This window comes from Lissotriton helveticus, chromosome 2_1, assembly GCF_964261635.1.
Source record: "Lissotriton helveticus chromosome 2_1, aLisHel1.1, whole genome shotgun sequence".
Taxonomy (NCBI): domain Eukaryota; kingdom Metazoa; phylum Chordata; class Amphibia; order Caudata; family Salamandridae; genus Lissotriton; species Lissotriton helveticus.
In genome coordinates, this window is record NC_136059.1 from 1,879,298,828 (window position 1) to 1,879,321,781 (window position 22,954).

At 41.8% G+C, this 22,954-nt stretch overlaps 2 protein-coding genes across 5 annotated transcripts in view; one reads left to right on the forward strand and one right to left on the reverse strand.

Moving 5' to 3' along the window:
* Positions 1–2,157, reverse strand: part of LOC144818921 (uncharacterized) — a 147,416-nt gene extending 145,259 nt beyond the window's left edge. The window contains exons 1-2 of the mRNA XM_078676801.1: positions 1,875–2,157; positions 1,203–1,497 (exon numbers count right to left, since the gene is read on the reverse strand). Coding sequence (XP_078532927.1) covers positions 1,203–1,414 — 212 coding nt within the window. The 5' untranslated portion in view covers positions 1,415–1,497; positions 1,875–2,157. The remainder of the gene's footprint in view (positions 1–1,202; positions 1,498–1,874) is intronic.
* Positions 1–22,954, forward strand: part of LOC144818922 (uncharacterized) — a 387,843-nt gene that overhangs the window by 73,208 nt on the left and 291,681 nt on the right. The window lies entirely within an intron of this gene.

Consider the following 22,954-nt stretch of genomic DNA (forward strand, 5'->3'; position numbering starts at 1 on the left):
GCTGCTCCTGAGTTTCAAAAAGAGAAGGCAAATCCAGGGAGAAAATGACTCTCTTTAATGGATTTCCCTTCTCCTACAACGCTCTACTGGCATGATGTCATGCCGTAACTTCTCCACTAGTAAGAAGAGAGTGTGAGCAGGCTCACATCAATGTGCCTGCGGTCACTGTAGTCCGGAAAAAAACGGACTGCATGTGCCAGGGCACAAAACAGAGCCCGATAGAGACCTGTTTCGAGGCCGCCTTAAAAAACACTGCTGATGCTCAGACCTGGTGAGACCCGGCCCACTTAAAGCCCTGACTTTAGTACTTTCCTTATTTTGCAGATACATACATCCACAACACAAAATGGCATTCCACAAAATGACACCATATAACACCAAATACCCCTCCACATAATTCCTGTACACTCAATACCACATAATTACTATCCACATATTTCCACTGCACACCATGCCACATAATCCCACTACACAAATCCACTCCACAGCACACACAATTCAACAACTAACAATTCCAATCCAACCCACATAATTCCACTCCACACCACATACATCCACTCCACTCCAATCCAACCACATGGGTAAAAGACATTGTCATTTACAGCGCCAATACCTCTACCTCTCACAAATGCAAGACCAATTTGCATTGCAAATAGTTGTTATTTTGTTTTCACAGGTTGGATGTGTTGTCCTTTCATTTGGATTTTGGGAGGAATGTGTTGTACTGCCAGACACGTAAAACACCCACCCCACACCCATCCATCACAGTCATCACCAGTCAGGTGAACCTATGAATAAAAGGGCCCAGGCACTATAGTGAACAGGGCCAGTTCCACACTCTAACTACCAGTTTGGTTTCATCATTTCACTAGCATGTGGCCTAGACCCCAAAATCTGCAGTAACCCAGGCCCTAACCATAACGTTCCTTAGACTCCTCAACACCAGAAAAAGAATCATAATTGTCATTCAAAAAGCTTCTCAGTAATACGAAACGAAAGGAATAATCGAAGATATTTTTAAAAGCGGAAAGCAACTTGAAAGCGTGCAATATTACTGTCCCGAGAGAGAATGCAGATTGAACCAGGCAAAATGCTTCCATAAAATATTAATAATAAATGTAAAGCTGTTGTTTCAAGTCATTCGTCAACCAGTAGGATATGCCCCTGAACATGTGGAAATGTTAAAGCTAGATTTGACTCACCCTTGCCGGGCAGCAAAGAAGATATCTGATGCTTTGCTGCAGTCTGTCGTGCAGGCACCGAAGGAGAGTCCGGGGTCAGCACCCTGCGGTGCCACCCCCTCTGCCGTCACATTTCGGCCATCCCCGGCCCCGGACAGCCTGCTCCACTTGGACCTCTCCCGGATCACAGCCTCCGAAACTCCCCCTGGCGGGGCAGGACGAAGCGGTGCCATCTTGACCCCCGGGAAGATGCCCACACAGCCTCACGGTTTCCTCCTTGACAGTCCAAGCAGATTCGGGCACTGACCGGTGACTCCTGCAGGCAAGGGAAAGACGACACCCTTCTCAGATACATTTATCGTCTGCGCTGATCACCGCGACACTGAACGTTCACTCGGCGCTGTAGGACAAGCAGCGCTGTAACAGAGGCCGCTCTTTGTGACGCACCGGCCCCGGTTTCACCCTGCCACAATACTTACTGAACTTTACGCGATGTAGTTAGGAAAGTATTTGATTGCATTTACATTTATAAAAGAATTTAAAAATATAGCATGTTATCAGTATCTACTCTGACTTTAATAACTTGCGCTGAATTTTAGAATAACGTCATGTTTCAATACAATTCAATAAGGAGGTATTCTAAGTAATAAAACATTTGCTACAGACTTTTCAAAAAACATAAAAAAAACTCACCTTTTCTGCAGCGCCCACCGTCCGTGTGGCACTGAAGGTGAACCAAGCGTCTTCTACACGTTTCACTTTCCAGAGCCCGCATTTCCTCGGTCAGGAACAGTTTTCTGCCGGGCGCTGTATTACATAGCAACACTTCGCGGCAGGGCAACCGCACCGACCTCACCGCAGGGCAGCCACCTCTCTCCTTCCAGGTCCTGTGTATTTTGGCTTCTTCCTTGAGTGTGGCCTGAGTCTGTTTTCTAGCTGAAACTGTAAAACACAGACAGAACGCCACATCATCAGGTGACAACCGATGTGGGGAGAATGTTTAAAGTTTACAGAACTGAACTTGCAGCCGCTGCTTTCCAAGCTACGTGTGGTGGTGTGGAGGGCAACGTGTCTGCTTTCTAGCGTGCAACGCATTCCAACCTGACAGCCCAGTTTAACCCTTAGGTGCATTAGCCTAAAGATCAGACGAGGCTAAACCGCACGCTTGAAAATTAATTCCATGTAATGTTAACCGTGCCTTATTTACAAAGCGCTTAGCGCGGCATGTAACAGGTTTGCACACGTTCTGAAAGTGCCACATGGTGCTATGATCCCAACGTAATGTGTCAGGCTATATTTACCTGAGGAAAATAAACTACCGGTTTACACGCTATCATGCGACATGCTGGCTGCAAACCAGCAGCAGGCAGACAACCGACCAAGCTATCTTGTTCGCTCAGTGTATGAACCACATGTTTGACCAGTCAATTGGCAGTTACATATTTTTCGGGTCTTCTTTGTGAGGGAAGCAAACCCTTAAAATGCACTTTAAAGTTGTGAAAAAGGTTCTTTGTTTCAGAGGTGGTATAACACTAACAGCAACAATCCTTGCCTTCGATGCAACGATAGCCCTAAACATCAAACTAATGCATTAATACCCAGGGTCACTGGAATTACCTCTAAATGGAAGAGCAAATCACGTGACATCAGTTATACCTGCTGTTAGAAATGGAGGTCTCTAGTTGGCAAGGGCTTGCACCTTTGTCCAAGTAGGGACCCTTCTTCCCAGTCAGGATAAGGGAGTTACACTCCTAAAATAACCCCTGCTCACCCCCTTGGTAGCTTGGCACGAGCAGTCAGGCTTATCTCAGAGGCAGCGTGTAAAGCATTTGCACATAATCAACAGTAATACAGTGTACGCACTACTAAAAGACACCACACCAGTTTAGAAAAATATCCAATATTTTGATATGCTTAAAACAAGACCAAATACGATAAAAATCCACCATACAGGACTTTAAAAATAGTTAATTCGCAAGATTTCTTTTTGCAAAAATAAGTTGAAAACACAGTTCGTACGAGTCGGTAGCTCAGTCCGAGCCTCCACGATGCTGAAAACAACAGTCTCGCAATTCCAGCTGACCGCGTCGGTACGGGCCAGCAACAGCGTGAACAGACTTGTTAACAGTACCTTTCTTAGTGCGGCTCACATGGCGGTGCAAGTCGGTCTTGGCATCCGTCGCGATGCAAAGTGGAAGCGGTGCACTGTGCGGTGTCCTCTCGATGCAGTGCGAGCAGCGGCTTGGTGACGATCATCCAGACGGCATCGGTGAGACCAAGGCTTGCGGTGCAAGGCGAGACGGTGCTCGATGCGGTGCTGGCAGGTTGCGTTGCATGTGATAGTGCAGATCGTGGCGTCCGTCGTGGTTACGGTGCAAAGTGGAAGTGGTGCTGTGTCCTCTCGATGCGGTGCAGGCAGCGGCTCGATGACGATCGTGCAGACGGCGTCTGTGAGACCAAGGCGTGTGGTGCAAGGCGAGACGGTGCTCAATGCGGTGCTGGCAGGTTGCGATGCAAGCAACAGAGCTGGTTGGTGGGAATTAACGTTGGCGGAGCCGGACAGCTGTGTGTGACGAGGCAGTCACAGGTGTCAAGCCAGCGGCGATCGTGTCGACGAGACCAGGCCAACGAAGTGAAGCGAGGCGTGCTGGCTGTGGTGCTTCTTGATGCGGTGCAGGCAGCGGCTAGGTGACGATCACGCAGACGGCGTCGGTGAGACCAAGGCATTCGGTGCAAGGCGAGACGGTGTGGCCTGCGGTGCCTTTAGGGCACAAGGCCAACCTCGGAGTTGGTGACTGAGTCGGTCGCGGTTCCCTCTTCTCTGTGGCAACTGAAACAGCGGTTCCAGGAGCGGTACCAAGAGGTTGGTGAAGTCTTTGCAGACCCTGAGACTTCTTAACAGGAGGCCTTCTCGGTTTCAGGCCCTTGGAGACACTTAGCACAAGTAGAAAAAGTTCAGTCCAGTCCTTTCACTGCGCGCAAGCAGCAGCTGCAGGCCAACCCAACAAAGCAACAGCACAGCAAAAGGGCAGTACTCCTCCTGGCAGCTCTTCCAGCTCTTCTTCTTGGCAGGTTCCTTGATTATAGCGAGTACTAAAGTCTTGTGGTCTGGGCCCCAATATTTATTCCAGCAATTCCTTTGTCCTCTGAGGGCAGAGGGGCCTGTACCTAGTCCAAACCAGTTCTGGTCAGTCTTGGAGCACTTTGTTTACAAGACTCCTGCTTTTCCTTTGACAGTGTAGGCCAGGGACATCAGATACCCACAGGAGGTGAAGCCAGCATTGTGGGAGGCGGGCACAGCCCTCTTCAGACCCAGGTGCTACTCCTCCCACTCATCTATGTGCAGATAGGTCTATTCAGCCCTGTGCTGACTCACCCTGTGTCCTGGAGTCTCCCCCAGCACCTGTCACTCACAAACCAGACAGACAATATACAAACTCGCAGAGGCAGGCTGGATGGTTAGGCAAGAAAATACCTACTTTCTAAAAGTTGTATTTTCAAACACAGAATGTTAAAACCAACTTCACTAAAAGATGTATTTTATCATTCTGAGTTCAGGCATACTAAACTCGAATTTCTACCATGTTCCCTGAGTCAGTTAGGATTATAGGACGTTATAATAAAACTGCCCACTCTGGCCTATGGGGAATAGGTAGCCTTGCAATAGTGAAAAACGAAGTAGGCTGTAATTCACTATCAGGACATGCCACACACACCAGGGCATGTCCAACCTTTCTTATACAATCACCCTGGCCATGGGGGTACCTTGGGCCTACCTTAGGGGTGACTCACATGTAGAGAAGGGAAGGTTTATGGACTTGCAAGTGTGTGCACTTGCCAAGTCGACATGGCAGCACCAGACTGCACACAAGCTCTGCAATGGCAGGCCAGAGTTACACTTTACGGGCTGTTTATCTGGGTGGCGCAATCCAGTGCTGCAGCCCACCAACAGCATTTGATTTATAGGCCCCGGCATTCGCAGTGCACTTTACTAGGGACTGACACATAAATCAAATAAGCCAATCAGGGAAATACCAATCCATTACACATTTTCCAACAGGAGCACTTGCACTTTACCACTGATCAGCAGTGAGGAAAGTGCGCATAATCATTACACCAGTAAAAACAGTGTCAAAACCGGGAGCTCAGAAAGTAAACACTCAGAGAAAACACGCCAAAAGATGCCAAGTCTAACACCTGCCAACTCACACGGCGCCTCTGTGTGACACAGGATATCGACTCCCATCACATGGTCTCGCGTGAGGAGCCGATATCACTGGGTGGCAGGGAAAACAAGCAGAAACCACTGTAAATAGTGTTTTTCAGCTCTTTTTCTGAGGCTTGTAACTTCCGACATCCATTAAAGGGCGTGAAAACACCCCAGGACATTGGCATCAGCTTCAGCAAGCTTTTTTTGGGCGGAGAGGGCTTGGGAACGGGTGGGGTTCTAAAGTGCCTCCTAGGTACTTCTCAGAACTAGGCCCCGCCACTTCAAGCCCCCACCCTCTCCTCACAAAGTGAGATTGTACTCCAAGTTGTCAGGTATGCATCTTTGATAAAATGATGTAGCAAGGGAAAGCAAATAATGCTGTATATTTTGTGGCTGTATTAACATACTCTCTTCTAACCCATCGTGTAAAATAGTTTGACTAGAACATAGAACATTGCACTCAGCCGAAGACTAGCTTATGTGTGCACATCTTTTGTAATAGCAGTGTGCCTATAATCTTCTGTTTTTCCCAGTTATATTTTAGAACAGATATTTTGTTTTGTGGTTACTCCAGGTCGATGCTATGAGTCCACAGAAGCATTTCATTCTGTTAGGAAAAAGCCCTGCAGAGGACCGGGCTGCCTATTGGTAGCCCAGTTATAAACTCTTCAGGGATGTGTACTTTGAGGAGGACAGAGCAAGATTTTCTTAGCGAGTTGGGATAGCCTTTTAAAATAATCTTACATTTGTTGTGTGCATACAGCGACATTGGGCAGGACCCTGACTTCTGGGCACAGTGCATTTCAAAGTGGAGCATTCCACATCTGGATTAACCTCACTAAATCTTCCTTGAGATCAATTACGTTGCAAGGGTACCCATGAGTCCTGGTGCACACAAGGCAAATGGGCGGTCTTACTGCTGAACTGCTAGTAAAATATTCAAAAGTAAACAGGGTTCAATGGGCCACCTAAGGCCTTGCTTCCCGGTGCCACTGCACCTGCTGCACCATTGCTAGCTACTCGTTGGTTGCAAATGTATCTGGGTTGTACATTCTTGTTTGACATGTACGATTGCAGGATGTGGTTGGGTGTATACAGTAATTGGTTCCATTGAGGGGGTCCAAAGATTTTCTTAGGAGCCTGCACTGGTGCTACCCAATGCTAGAGCAGCCAAGTCTTAATTATACCTGTAAAATCTTGGGGTGAAGGGGGGTGATGACCCACCGTAAGCAATAACCACAATCATTCTCAGGGTGAACAGTCACTAAATTAACCTGAGCTCAATCCCCTGGTATTGGTGGCATTTTTCACTCTGAAAATGTGGTGTGTCCACGTTGTGTTTTGGGCTGTTCCAGTAGCGGGCACTAGGCCTACCCACACAAGTGAGGTACTATTTTTCTCTGAAGACTTTGGGAAATGCAGGGTGGATGGAATTTTGTGGAACCACGCAGATTCCAGAACTTTCCACCACAGAAATGTGAAGAAAATGTGTTTCTTTTGAACATTTATTTTGAGCTTTACAAGGTATTCTGGGTAACAGAACCTGGTGAAAGCCAAACAAGTGACCCCATTCTTAATTCCCCTGGTTGTCTAGTTTTTAAACATGTATAGGTTTGGTAGGTTTCACTAGGTGCCGGCAGAGCTAGAGTTCAAAATCTACAGCTAGGCACTTTGCAAAAAAAGGGTCCTTTTTCACTGTGAAAATGTGGTGTGTCCACGTTGCGTTTTGGGGCGTTTCATGTCGAGGTCACTAGGCCTACCCACACAGTGAGGTACCATTTTTCTCAGAAGATTTTGGGAAATGCGGGGTGGGTGGAATTTTGTGGATCCACGCAGGTTCCAGAACTTTCCACCACAATGTGAGTAAAATGTGTTTTTTTTTTACAAATTCTGAGGCTTGCAAGGGATTCTGGCTAACAGAACCTGGTGAGAGCCAGTCAAGTCACCCCATCCTGAATTCCTCTAGGTTTCTAGTTTTTAAAAATGTATAGCTTTGCAAGGTTTCCCTAGGTGCCGACAGAGCTAGGGTTCACAAACTATAACTATGCACTTTACAAAAAAAGGGTCATTTTAAACTCTGAAAACGTGGTGTGTCCACGTTGTGTTTCGGGCCGTTTCCTTTTGCGGGCACTAGGCCTATACCCACAAGTGAGGTACCATTTTTCTCTGAAGACTTTGGGGAACGTGGGGTGGGTGGAATTTTGTGGATCCACACAGATTCCGAAACTTTCCCCCACAGAAATTTGAGCAAAATGTGTTTTTTGGACAATTTTTCATGTTTGCAAGGGATTCTGTGGAACAGAACCTGGTGAGAGTCAGTCAAGTCACCCCATCCTGGATTTCCCTGGGTGTCTAGTTTTAAAAAATGTATATGTTTGCTAGGTGTACCTAGGTGCCGGAAGAGCTAGGGTTAAAAAACGATAGCTAGGCACTTTGCAAAAAAAGAGTAATTTTTCACTCTGAAAATGTGGTGTGTCCACATTGTGTTTTGGGCTGTTTCCTGTCGCAGGCACTACCCACACAAGTGATGTACCATTTTTCTCAGAAGACTTTGGGAAACACGGGGTGGATGGAATTTTGTGGATCCACGCAGATTCCAGAACTTTCCACCCCAGAAATGTGAGGAAAATGTGTTTCTTTTGAAAAATTTTGAGGTTTGCAAGGGATTTAGGGTAAAAGAACCTAGTGAGAGCCAGACAAGTCACCGCATCCTAGATTCCCCTGGTTGTATAGTTTTCAAAAATGTATAGGTGTGCTAGGTTTCCCGAGGTGCCCGCAGAGCTAGGGTTCAAAATCTACATCTAGGCACTTTGTAAATAAACGGTCAGTTTATGTGTCCACATTGCGTTTTGAGCTATTTCCTGTCACCGGCACTAGGCCTGCCTACACATGTGAGGTACCATTTTTATTGGGAGACTTAAGGTAACACAGAATTGTAGAGCAATTGTTATTACCTATTGACTTTCATTGCATATCTGCCTTCCAAATGAAAGACGATGTGTAAAAAAGAAGTCACTTTGAAAAATGCCCTATAATTCTCATGCTAGTATAGGTACTCACAATTTTCGGAAATATGCAAATATCTACTGTTTCTAAACTCTATATTTTGTTCCAATTCCAGAAATACATAGGTGTCTTTTAAACTGATTTTTCCATATATATTTTCCAAAATCAGTTGCTATATACCTAGAACATAATAAAACATTATTGCAAGACACTGCTCCGTTATTGTCTCTGGGAACATTGGGTTCTTGGTGAACCTACAAGTCCTATATATCCCCACAATCAGAAAGCTCCATTGGATGCAACAGTATATTGCTTTCAAACAGCAGTCATAATTAGATGAAGTTACTGGTGAAAACGTAGGCACAAATTGCTGCTTTTTTCAACTAATTTTCAATTTTTCCTATATTCAACTGTTAGATTCTATAAAGAAAGCTTGAAGGATCTACACTAATGACACCTTGCTGAATTCAGACTTTTGTCTACTTTTCTAAAATGTATAGCTTTATTGCTTTCATACCCATTTCTACCATTAACTGGAAGAAGGTTGAAAGCACAAAAAATAACAAAAATAGGTTATGTCCCAGTAAAATGCCAAAACTGTGTAAAAAATGTTGGTTTCTGACGAAGTCTGTCAGTCTATAAAAGCTGGTAAAATTGTAATTTCAGCCCCACAAACCCTTTGTTGATACCATTTGCAGGGAAAAAAACAGACGCTTTCATTTTCAGCACTTTTTTCCCATTTTTCCCCAAAAACACAAAATGTAGCTGTATTTTGGCTAATTTCTAGGTTCCTTCCAGGGGGACCCACAAACCCTGGGTACCTTTAGAATCCCCATGATGTTGGAAGAAAATGACATACATTTGGTGTGGATACCTTATGTGGTCAAAATGTTAAAGCGAACTACCCCAAGCACAGGAGGGGGAAAAGGCCTAGCAGCGAAGGGTTTAATAAAGAAGAAGCGTAACATATCGGAGTCTTCAGTGCCGTGTCTCCTCATCAGATTCCTGGGACGGAGACGGTGAAGTGTGTATATATATATATATCTATATCTATATATCTATATCTGTGCCCTGAAACGCGTTGGCCACATTAACCAGGTGACAGGGCAGACGAACAGGCTGCATAACACTGCTGGATTGCGGAGCAATGTGAGTGCTCTTCCGAATGCTTCAGGGCAATTTGTGTAACTCATTCCTGTGCACGGCAGCCTGGCCGTGGGGAGAGCACCATCGGCAGTTGGAGAGAACTACAGTCACCAGCTGGGTGAGGCTGCATTTCTGAACTTTTCAGGAGTAAAACAGCACATTGCTCAAAATGCGAAATTAGCTTGTTTAAATGCTCCGTGACTCACTTAGAGGAAAAATGAACTTATAATTGGAAACACACGCATGAACTTACTCAAAGGAAACTACTTACCTGCATTAAGGACTCCAAGCCCCAGAATTCACCGCGGGAGAGTGCAATGATAACACGCCCACGGGAGGCAGGCTTGTGATGAAAAAAAAACGAAAAGATGAATGCAGGCATTTTGTGTGTGTTTTTGCCCAGGAAGAAGGGGCCTTGTGCCCTGAAACGCGTTGGCCACATTAACCAGATGACAGGGCAGACGAACAGGCTGCATAACACTGCTGGATGGCGGTGCAATGTGAGTGCTCTTCCGAATGCTTCAGGGCAATTTGTGTAACTCATTCCTGCGCACGGCAGCCTGGCCGTGGGGAGAGCACCATTGGCAGTTGGAGAGAACTACAGTCAACAGCTGGGTGAGGCTGCATTTCTGAACTTTTCAGGAGTAAAACAGCACATTGCTCAAAATGCGAAATTAGCTTGTTTAAATGCTCCATGACTCACTTAGAGGAAAACTGAACTTATAATTGGAAACACACGCATGAACTTACTCAAAGGAAACTACTTACCTGCATTAAGGACTCCAAGCCCCAGAGTTCACAGAGGGAGAGTGCAATGATAACACGCCCATGGGAGGCAGGCTTGTGATGAAATAAAACCGGAAAAATGAATGCAGGCATTGTGTGTGTGTTTTTGCCCAGGAAGAAGGGGCCTTGTGCCCTGAAACGCGTTGGCCACATTAACCAGATGACAGGGCAGACGAACAGGCTGCATAACACTGCTGAATGGCGGAGCAATGTGAGTGCTCTTCCGAATGCTTCAGGGCAATTTGTGTAACTCATTCCTGCGCACGGCAGCCTGGCCGTGGGGAGAGCACCATCGGCAGTTGGAGAGAACTACAGTCACCAGCTGGGTGAGGCTGCATTTCTGAACTTTTCAGGAGTAAAACAGCACATTGCTCAAAATGAGAAATTAGCTTGTTTAAATGCTCCGTGACTCACTTAGAGGAAAAATGAACTTATAATTGGAAACACACGCATGAACTTACTCAAAGGAAACTACTTACCTGCATTAAGGACTCCAAGGCCCAGAGTTCACCGAGGGAGAGTGCAATGATAACACGCCCACGGGAGGCAGGCTTGTGATGAAATAAAACCAGAAAGATGAATGCAGGCATTGTGTGTGTGTTTTTGCCCAGGAAGAAGGGGCCTTGTGCCCTGAAACGCGTTGGCCACATTAACCAGATGACAGGGCAGACGAACAGGCTGCATAACACTGCTGGATGGCGGAGCAATGTGAGTGCTCTTCCAAATGCTTCAGGGCAATTTGTGTAACTCATATCTATATCTATCTATCTATATATATATCTATATATATATATATATATATTACCTACTGGCGGTCGCCAGTAGGTATATATAGTTAGGATTTTTTCCCTATGGGATTTTTGAAAATTCTATGTCTAATAACTTTGGTGTTTGTGGACGGAATTGGCTGAAATTTTCTGGAAAATGGAACATATTGTTTCTGAGCAGCCCTTGAAAATTTGGGGGGGGTTCGTCAAGGGGGGGCCGAGAAAAAAGGGGGGTCCCAAAACGTTTTTTTAACATTGAGTTTTCCATAGGGCGGTTGGCCTCACTTTTAGCCCGAACGGCTGAATGGATTTGCACGAAACTTGGCAAAATTGTAGGGACTGGTAGCCCGATGTGCCTTTTGTAGGTCTCAATATATGTGCTCCAGTGGATTTTGAGAAATTAACGTTTAAAAAAAGATATATATCTGTAAGCGCGCTCCGGTCCGCGCCCCGGTTCGCGGACCGGGGCGCGTACCGGAACTTCGCGTAGCGAAGCTGATTGGCTCTCCGGTGTCTGTCAACATTCTAAACAGTCCGTAGCGGCCGCCATCTTGTCTCTCGGTAGGATTGAGAGACAAGAGGAGGCCAAAACAAAGGGGGAAATGACCATAAGGGGGCATAGTAGATCCTCCCTGACCCCCTAGGTTTAATGTGGAGGCTTTAAAAGGGCCCCGCGGGGCAAAAAAAAATAATATTTTTTTTGTTTTTTTTGCGTGGGTAGCGCCCGGTACGCGAACCGGGAAGCGTTCTGGGCAGCGTACTACAATGAAAAAAGAATGAGAGACTTTTCAAATGCAGTATGTTAATTGATTGTTGGTTTTGTTGATTATTTTTTATTTTCTTTATTTTTTAAGCATTTTTTTTATTGTGATTGTGTTTCATAATTTATTAAACTTTCTAACATTTCATTGTCAGAAATTTCATAATTATCATGGAATATACATTGTAGTCTCTGAGGGTGTAAAATGTCCTCATTTGCAAGGAGGTTATCTACTGCTTGTACACATTGCAGTAGTTCATTGTCCCAAGTTTCATCGAAAAATTAAATGTCAATTTGATCAATTGTATCAATCAATTCTTGGCTGCTCTCTTGCAGGTCCATTTCAAAAGAAACTTGGTTTTCGCCTTCCATTTTGCCTGAAATTTGGATTAAAAAAAAATATATTAGTAGAGATAGGGCAATGTTGGGAATAATTTTAGATAGGCATTTTTTATCAGTGAATTTATCTTTGGGCAGTGTATAGTATCAGAGTGGAAGTAGGAATTTAAAAAAGTGTATGTGATTTAACGTAAGTAAATTCATAATTATACAAGAGAAGCCTAACTCCATCCATAACTATAACAGAGAAGTCTCTCTAAATCTATAACTACTACAGAGGGATAGTATATATCTATCAGAAAAAGTTTACCATATTAACTTATAGTGCACACTATACTTCAGTTTTAAAAATAAAAACTTACCTTTAGAAAGAAGTTGAAGGAATTAGTGAAAATACTATTGAAATGTATAGCAAGAAGTAGTAGTCAAAATGGCTGTGTTTTCTTCTCTTCCTTTATATATATTCAGGTATATAACCAATGAAATGTCAGGTAAAAAAAGTAGAAAATGAAAGTAACATTTTCATTGGTTGTCAATTCCAACACTTCAGATGTGTTTTGTGAAGTAATTTACCTCAGGGTATTTGGAGAGGTCTACAGGCTAAATGACTAAATGGAATTCCAATCAAATTTGTGAAAATGGTAGGGATTGGTATGTAGTATGAGCTAATCTATATTTGGTGAAGTTGTCTCCAGTGGCTTTTCTGTGAACTACTTTCCCACCTTTTTTGATGGTGCGCTTCCCAGGGAGCGACCCGGTACGCGAACCGGTGAGCGCCCCGGTACGCGAACCTTAAGCGTTACGGGAGTCCACCATTTTGTGTTTCGGTCGAATTAAGATACAAAATGGAGGGCAAATAATGTTCAGAATGGGTAGAAGGGGGCACGGTAGACTTATCTTGACACCCTAGGTTTTGTGAGGGTGGCTGAGGAGGCTTATATGTGCGGAAAAAAACCATTTTTAAAAAAAATTTCGCGAGGTTAGCTCCCGGTTCGCGTACCGGGTAGCGCCCCGGGGAGCGTACTTTGTTGAAAATTAGTGAAAAATGTTAGAGTAAAATAATAATTGTGAGTGATTAGATGTAGGGTAGCTCTGAGAAGAGCTTTTGGGTTTATGGTACATTTAGGTACTTATAAGTAGGTACCAATGCACATTCTTAAATTCAGAGTGAAAACTCTGTTGCCCTCATCTGAGAAGTGAACTCCATCTCCTCTGTAGATATCTTGCATGTAGTAACGCAAGTTATTGTTGTACAGGGAGCCCATTCCATGGTCTCTCATGTAAGCTGAAACAGATTTGTTTACATGCTTCCTCGACTTCTCAATTTGTGGACAAAATTGGTTTGACCACCTCCATTTCTGTCTTTGGCATATATTTGAATATACCAAGGCAGTCTGAGGAAAAAGTGCCATCAATTGCTCAAAGGTGTCCTTTAAAAGCATTTCCAGACCTACCCCAGTCAAAGTGCCCAAGTCATTACCTCCACAGTGCACAATTAACAGGTCAGGTTTGGGCAAATGCATAAAGGTTTTCACCAATGGTATCAATTGGTGACATTTTAATCCTCTGTGGCCAAACCACTTAATTTCCACATCTTGTAAATTGAGGTTAGGTAAATTCCTGTTTTCAACGTACCTTTGAGCCCAGTGAATATAACTATGTCCAACAATCCAGACAGAAAACATGGTGAGAGAAGGTTCTCCTGCAGTCAGATGAAGTGTGGCAATGAAATGGCAGTTGAAAAAATGAGAGTTTAAAATGAAAAAAACTGTGGAGTTTCTGTGTTCATGAAGCAGTAACAGTGATTGGTGGATTTTGATTGCTGAAAACAGAAAGTTAGGGTGCACGGATGTGTTCTTTGAAAGATGTATTTTGAATGGTCAATAAAAAATCATTAAATGAAAGAATGCACTGGATATGCAGGTGCACTGAGAGTTCAGAGTTCAATTGCAACAAAGTTGTGTGAACTTGCAAACACCAGAAGTCTTCCAATGAGGTGGTTGCCATGCAGAAAAGGCATGAAATGGCAGAGGGGGGAAGGGTTTTCATTTGAAAAAAAGTGAGGGAAGAGTTTTGATTGGGTGACATGAGAGATATGTGTGAAGATTTACAGCATTTCTGTGCTTTTGATAGCTGCAGACTCTGGAGTGCATACCTTTTGCTCTGCTGAAGACAAATTGGTGTGTTTCTGAGACTGTTTTCAAACTCAAAGTATTTGCTAAGGTGAGAAAATATTTCTTTAATTTAGATAGAGAATAGTGTGCTTTAAGGAGAAAATTATGAATTATGTGGCGCAAATTGCTTGTAAATATGATCCCACATGTGCATGGAAAATTTAGATTTTGAATGTTTGTGTTACATAGCCATGTTAAAAGTGATACAAACATGCTGCAAAGGCAATCAAAAAACGCTTTTATGTGTCTTAAGGACATTTTAAGTAATTTTCCCATGTGCAGTGTTTTGAAATTATGATTTGAAAATCGTTTTTGGGGAAAAGGAATTGTTTTTAAATTTATGACAAGGACATAATGGTGTATGCTTCTTTATACGGCAATTGACTGTCCCTGATGTTATTTTTCCCATTTTAATGTAAGACCTTTCTCTGTGGCGCAAGTTGCTTGTAAATATGCTCCGACCTGTGCATGGGAAATTTAGATTTTAAATGTTTGTGTTACATAGCCATGTTAAAAGTGACCCAACCATGCTGGAAAGGCAATAAAAAAACACTTTCATGTGTCTCAAGGACATTTTAAGTATTTTCCCTGTGGGCAGTGTTTTCAAATTATGAATTGAAAATCGTTTTTGAGGTAAAGGAATGTTGTTAAAATTTATGTGCGCCATATGCCCACAAATTTCGTTTTCAGGGGTGCAGCAGGGTGTTCTTGAGACACCCCTGCACCTTTGGAAAAATTCCTAATTTGCGATGAGCTAATTGCTAATCGCAAATTGCACCTTCATTCCTATGGGCCTCCTGCTCCATGGAAATGAATGGGTAATTTGCAATTAGCAATTTGCTCATCGCAAATTAGGAATGGTAAAGAATCGCTATTTATTCCTTAAAATTCGCTATTTTGGAAATGCAAAATAGTTATATGATACATATGGCGGTTAATGTCTAACAAGATAAGAAGCTTAGGGATACATTTATGATGACTGGCGCAATGAAGTGGACATCACTTACTTCATTGGTAGAGCTTTACATGTATTATGTCCTCTGTATTCTTCATCAAGCGTAACTTTAATCTGCAATCCTGAGTAGGCCTCACCTTAAACAAACCTCTGGATAGGCCACACCTTATCGTCATCCTGAATTAATCATTTAAAATGCTAGGGACAGATTTATGATAGGTGTATGCCTCTTTTGTGCCACTTACAAAACACTGTCCACGGGGAAATGACTTAAAATGTCCTTAAGACACATGAATGTGTTTTTTTAAAGCGTTTGCAATTTTTTGGGGTGACTTTTAACATGGCTATGTGACTCAAACAGTCAAAATCTAAATTCACCATGCACAGGTGGGAGCATATTTACAAGGAATGTGCTCTATGGGGAAAGGTCTTATAATGTAATATGGGAAAAATGACATCAGAGACACTGAAATGCCTTATAGAGAAGCATACACCATTATGTCCTTGTCATAAATTTTTAACCATTACTTTTCCCCAAAAACGATTTTCAAATCATAATTTGAAAACACTGCACATGTGGAAATTACTTAAAATGTCCTTAATTCAAAATTTGCTATTCCTTATTTTGCGATTGCACTGAAGGATTTGCAAATTTTGCGATTCCTTAAATGCAATGTATCAAACAAAAAATATGTAAAAAATGATATTAAGGATTTGGAAACTACCACCAACTTCTAGTTTGTGGTAATTTGCGAATTCTTTTCAAAAAGCATTTTTTTCCAAAAAACAAAAGGTGCCATATGACGCCTATACATGTCCTTAGGGCATGTATGTGTGCCATATGCCCCCAAATTTCTTTTTCAGGGGTGTAGCAGGGTGTTCTTGAGATACCCCTGCACGCTTGAAAAATTTCCTATTTTGTGATTAGCTAATTGCTAATCGCAAATTGCAACCTTCATTCCTATGAGCCTCCTAGCCCATGGAAATGAATGGGTAACTTGCAATTAGCAATTTGCTCATTGCAAATTAGGAATGGTAAAGAATTGCTATTTATTCCTTAAAATTTGCTATTTAGGAAATGCAAAATAGTTTGATGGTACATATGGTGGTTCATCTGTAACAAGATAAGAAGCTTAGGGATACATTTATGATGACTGGCGCAATAAAGTGGACATTACTTACTTCATTGGTAGGCCTTTACATGTATTATCTCCTCTGTATTCTTCATCAAGCGTAACTTTAATCTGCAATCCTGAGTAGGCCTCACCTTAAACAAACTTCTGGATAGGCCACACCTTATCGTCATCCTGGATTAATCATTTAAAATGCTAGTGACAGATTTATGATAGGTGTATGCCTCTTTTGTGCCACTGTGCGACACTTTTATGATGCAGCGGCGGTGCTAATTTGCAATTAGCAATTTGCTCATTGCAAATTAGGAATGGTAAAGAATTGCTATTTATTCCTTAAAATTTGCTATTTAGGAAATGCAAAATAGTTTGATGGTACATATGGTGGTTCATCTGTAACAAGATAAGAAGCTTAGGGATACATTTATGATGACTGGCGCAATGAAGTGGACATCACTTACTTCATTGGTAGAGCTTTACATGTATTATGTCCTCTGTATTCTTCATCAAGCGTAACTTTAATCTGCAATCCTGAGTAGGCCTCACCTTAAACAAACCTCTGGATAGGCCACACCTTATCGTCATCCTGAATTCATCATTTAAAATGGTAGAGACAGATTTATGATAGGTGTATGCCTCTTTTGCACCACTGTGCGTCACTTTTATGATGCAGCGGCGGTGCAAAAGATTTGCTATGAGGCGACAACATTACAAATTGATGCATTTAGGCAGATATGTCATGGTGTAAAAAAAACGTACCACATGAAACCGATGCAGCAGTGATGCAAAAGATGCACCATGTCGCAAGACAGGCCTCACTTGGGGCCATATGTATCAAGCTAATTAGCATTCGCAAAGATCAAAATTCTACGAATTTCGGCCTTTGCGAATGTTAATTAGACAAATGGTATGTATCAAACAAGTTTGATGCAAAATAAGGAGTAGCAAAATTTGCTATTCCTTATTTTGCAATTGCACTGAAGGATTTGCAAATTTTGTGACTACTTAAATGCAATGTATCAAACAAAAAATATGTAAAAAATGACATTAAGGATTTGGAAACTATTGTGGTAAATTGGTGGTAATTTGTGAATTCTTTTCAAAAAGCTTTTTTTCAAAAAAACAAAAGGTGCCATATGACGCCAACACATGCCCTTAGGGCATGTATGTGTGCCATATGCCCCCACATTTCTTTTTCAGGGGTGCAGCAGGGTGTTCTTGAGACACCCCTGCACCCTTGGAAAAATTCCTAATTTGTGATGAGCAAATTGCTAATCGCAAATTAAACCTTCATTCCTATGAGCCTCCTAGCCCATGGAAATGAATGGGTAACTTGCAATTAGCAATTTGCTCATTGCAAATTAGGAATGGTAAAGAATTGCTATTTATTCCTTAAAATTCGCTATTTAGGAAATGCAAAATAGTTTCATGCTACATATGGCGGTTCATCTGTAACAAGATAAGAAGCTTAGGGATAGATTTATGATGACTGGTGCATCACCAGGGATGTGTCAGTCATCCTGCGCCGCTGTTCCGCCACCCATGGTGTGCTGCATTTAGGATGCGGGGCATCATGGGGCAAAAATGGCACAGATGCGTGACGTATCTGTGCTGTAAAGGTAGTGATTGCTGGAGTTGTATCGCAAGTGCGATGCAGCTCAAGCAAGGCTCAGGGGTGCCCCATCTCCACAATGTTGCGTCAAGACCTATGCCTGCTTAAAGCAGGCGCAGGGTTTTGACGAAGCTTTCTCCTATCTGATTGTAAATACGGCACACCATGGGTGGCAGAGTAGTGGTGCACGTTAACTGGTGCATGCCTGGGGATGTGCCATTTAACATAAATCTGCCCCTTTACATTTAAGTATGTGCAGGACACACAGAGTCGGTGAGGCTTATCCAAGGTTAAGAAGAGATGAGTCCTGTTCACTGAAAATTTAGACATAGTCTTCACCTGCTCAGCATTGATGGACATGGCTAAATAATAGCTGCAAAATATTACTCTTGTTAAACAATTTTACTATTATAATCTCTGAGATTTGTCTCTTACTCTGCAACATCTCATTGTTGTTATCTTTCTTTAAAGATAAAGACAACCTCAACATGAGCGACAATCTGCAATCAGTTGATTTTGACCTCATCATTGAACTTGTAAGTGAAACATCAGTGGATGTTGATCCCTTGGATGATTTAAATCCTGAGGATGAAGAAGAGCGTGATGAGGATGCAGATTTGTCCGAATTATATGACATAGGATGGGAAGCTGACCTGCTTGAGCCTATGGAAATATAAACATTTATTTTTAAAATTTATAATTAATAAAAAGTAAAAAGGTAAACCGTTTAATTTAAAAATAAAGACACCTTCAAAAGCAGGTTATGTGTAGTGTCTTCAATAAAGTATTAAAATATGCTCATAAAATTAGATCAGATTCACATATAAAATAGCACAGGTAACATAAATATAAATGTCATTTCTTTTCTGCTATTTCTGTATTGTAAATTTGCAAGGACTAAAAAATCTTCTATTTAAAATGTCAAGTAGTGTGTTAAGTTTTTGATCACTGTTATTGTTTTACTGTTTGGTAATAATGGTTAATAACATTTTTTATTATATTTTACCACAGATTCAACTGCAGATCATTTCAAGATTTCACCATGCCAACAATAGAAAGACAGAGAAAGGCTGCAAAACGTCAAAGACAGCAGGTGAAAGAAAATAAGCAGCAGTCCTCTAACAAAAAGATTTGTCAAGTCACGAAGAAAGCACCGGGTAAGAGCACAAAATATTTCATAAGAAATATGTGTAGTAAAAAAAATATTACTACAGAAAATGTTTCAGTCCATAAAACGAGAAGGAATTCAAATGGAAAGGAAAGGCCAATGAAAAATGTTACTGCTAGAGCAAGAGATAACTCTGTGCATGATAGTAGAAGGAAACAACAGTTTAGGGAGATTCGTAAACGAATGTTCCGCAACAGGATAATTGGCAATTTGTTAAAAAATATTAAGAAAGGTCAACAGAAACTGGTTTTTTATAAGAGAAAAAAAAAAGTTGAGAAAGTTATTGATCAGGCATTTGAAATTAAACGTAAGTTATTTATTTTGATAATCAATAGAATTAGGAAGCTAAACAAGGCAATTTATGATTTCAAAAGAAATAGTAGATGGAAGAGAATAGTTAATCGTAGTAATTTTTGTGAAGTTTTTTCTGGAGAATGGATGCATAGTTCAAGCTGTGAGGCATTTTTTAATGAGGAGAGTTATTTCCAGGATAATGATTTGGTGCATGCAGTTGACACCAGTGGTCGTGCTTATGAAGTGAAAGATGGTTGTCCAGTTGAAAAAGAAAAACTTGTGACAACAGAGGCAGAAGAGGTGTTAGGTAATGAGGTTTTAGGAAGACGTGCTAAGGGTCCTGTGTACACCTGGAAGTGTAGTAGTATTTGCAGTGTGCGACAGGATTCCATCAATTTGCTTTGTGATTTTGTACGGTCATTTAATAAGAAAAGTTTGAAGCAGAAAATAAGGTTGTTGCAAGAATTAGATCCTTGCAGAGTAAGAGAAGTGACAGGTTTGCATGGTCATTCACTGGCTTGTCTTTCCAGGAGAGTATGCCAGAGTGTTTTTCATCATTTCAGGATGCTAGCAGTGCATCATAATAAAGTGAGGAAATTAGTTAGAATGTTGTATTATGCTAAGAGTCCAGCAATTATGCTTAAACAATTATGCGCTGCTCTTTTGCATGGTTCTGAAATAGATGTGAAGAATATATGTGAAGAAATTGAGTTTTGTTACTTTGGAAGTAAAGAGGAGAATGTTGAAATTGAGCAAGAAGAAGAGGGTCATGTGGAAGATAGTGTACAGGTTTCCAGTACAGATAATTTCCAGAGGGAAATTGCGACGTTTGAGGTGAAATCAAGTGAGAGGCCTAATTTCACTTGTGTGTGTTGTCGACGCACTTATTATAAGAATCAGACTAAGTTAGTGGATTTATATGCAAAAAGTGAAAGGGAAAATAATAGTGAATGGAAGGATTTCGCAACATACTTGATGGTAGAAAATTGTTTTGATTTGGGATTGGATCAACGTGTGTGTAGTTATTGTTGTTGCAAATTAAATCAAAACCAGATGCCTGCTAGAGCAGTTCATAATAATCTGGAATTGGTTGAGATTCCTTCTGAATTGAAGGATTTAAATACTTATGAATCTATTTTGATTCAAAGTATCCATCCCTTTCAGGCTATTGTAAGAATGGAGCCAAAGACAGGGAAATTGCCTCCATCAGATTTACAGAGAGGATTAAAGGGAAGAGTTGTTTATTTGCCTCTAGATTTGAAGAAAAACATTAACACAATTGGAGTAGAAAAAGTGGAAGAGGAACCTCTGGTTATCTTAGTTAATGGGGTTCCGACAAAGAATAAGAAAATATGGCAAGATTTAGTAGATGTTAGGAAAGTTAAAAAGGCAACATTGTATTTGAAAAAAAATAATAAATACTATAAGAATGTATATGTTGCAGAAGAGGAAGTAAGTGAGGAAGAGGATAGCGATTTGTGTGCTGGTCAAATTGAGAAAGTAGAACCCTCTACTAGTGAAGAAATATATTAACATTATAGTGTTCATCCTTTGCATTCCAAGGAAGTCATGGGGAATGCTATTGAGTTGTTTCAAATGAAACAAGCCAAAGGGAGTCCCATTAGTGTTTGGGAGGAAAGTTTGGAAGCTCGGTGTTTCCCACAGCTTTTTCCAACAGGTCAGGGAGGAAGATATGATGAGCGACCTCATCAAATTCCTGCTTCTGAATACCGGACTTTGCGATTGTATGCAGGAGATGCTAGGTTTCGACAATGCATTCCTTATTTGTTTCATCTCCTGTTTGAAAGCGATCTGTCTGGACTGTCATATGCAGTGAACCACATCTTGAAAAGTGGTATACACATGCAAAACATCTCGGCAAGTGACTTTATGGATAAAGTCAATGTCCAAGACAGTATTTTGGATTCGGAAACAAGGACAAGTTCTACACTAAATGTCGTTTCGGCTTTCCACGACCGGTGATTTCTAAAGGAAGAGTAAACAGTTTGATGTCTTCGCTGCGACACAATGTCATGAAGAAATCACCTAAAAACACTTACAATTTGAAGAGGAACGAAGAGTCCAAGTACATCAACGACTACAACCCGGTGATTTTGTCCATGTGGAATGCTAACATGGATATACAGTTTGTGGCTGATAACTGTATGGCTGTGGCTCGGTATGTGACGTCTTACATCACCAAAAAAGAGAAGACAGAATTGAAGGATATGTGGGAGGACATTTCCCATGAAAAGAGCCTCAGCAAGAAGTTGTACAGTTTCAGTCTGAAGATGTTGTCGCATCGAGAAATCGGAGCGTACGAATGTTCTGACCGGTTGTCTTCAGCAAGTCTCTATGCCAAGTCCAGGAGTATCGTTTGGGCGAGTCTTGGTCTTGCAGCAACGCGTAATCGAGTTCTCAAACCTGTGCGGGAAATTGAGTATTTGGCGGAAAAAGAGCCAAACAGTACCGACATTTTGAAGACAAACATGTTGGATACATATTATCCAAATCGAAGCAGTCACCTCGAGAAAGTTTGTCTGTATGAGGTTCTGCAAAATTACATATTCAAGAGGAACATCAAAGAAGATACTGAGAAAGGAGTGTATGCTGTAATAGGAAGTGAGGGATGTCTGGTCAAGCAAAGAAAATGCCACTTGGTAAACCATCGAAAATTGAGTGCCGAATCTCCTGAAAAAAAGGAGTTTTTCTATTTAGCACTTTTGCAACTTTTCAAGCCTTGGCGTGCAGAAGAGGAACTGCTTGGAGATTTCCTCTGTTACGAAGACTCTTTCAATGCCGCCAAGGAGACCATAGAATGTCCTGCTTTTCCCAAATATGTAGAAATGTTGAATGCGGAAATTGAGCAGGAAGCAACGATTGCAGCCGAGATTGCCAGAGACAGTTCTCAGGACAGTCAGAGTTCTGCTTCATTGAGTCAGGATCCACTAGGAGGTCCTGTTATCGAAAATGAAGCTGCCACTGCCATGAATGAAGTGGAAAGAGCCATGGCACATGCTCAGGAGGATGCGGTTAACTTAGAAGAGTTGGAAAGACAACTCAACGTTGAGCAGAGGAAAATATATGACGAAGTTACCATGCAAATTAATCATGGATTAAGTCATGATAAGAAAGAGTGCTCATGTACGTCGTTGAAGCCTGTCCGACTGTACGTGAGTGGAGAAGCGGGAACTGGAAAAAGTTTCCTCATTAAAGCAATTTCATGCTATTTGCAGGAAAGGACAGAGTCATCGCTGTCTTGTGTTGTCACTGCTCCAACTGGACTGGCAGCACATAATATTAAAGGGATTACTTTACATCGTTTACTGATGCTGCCAGTGGAGCATGACAACAAATTACAATATCACAAGCTATCTGGAGATGCTTGTTTTGAAGTTTCAAGAATCTTGAGGAAAATGAAACTTC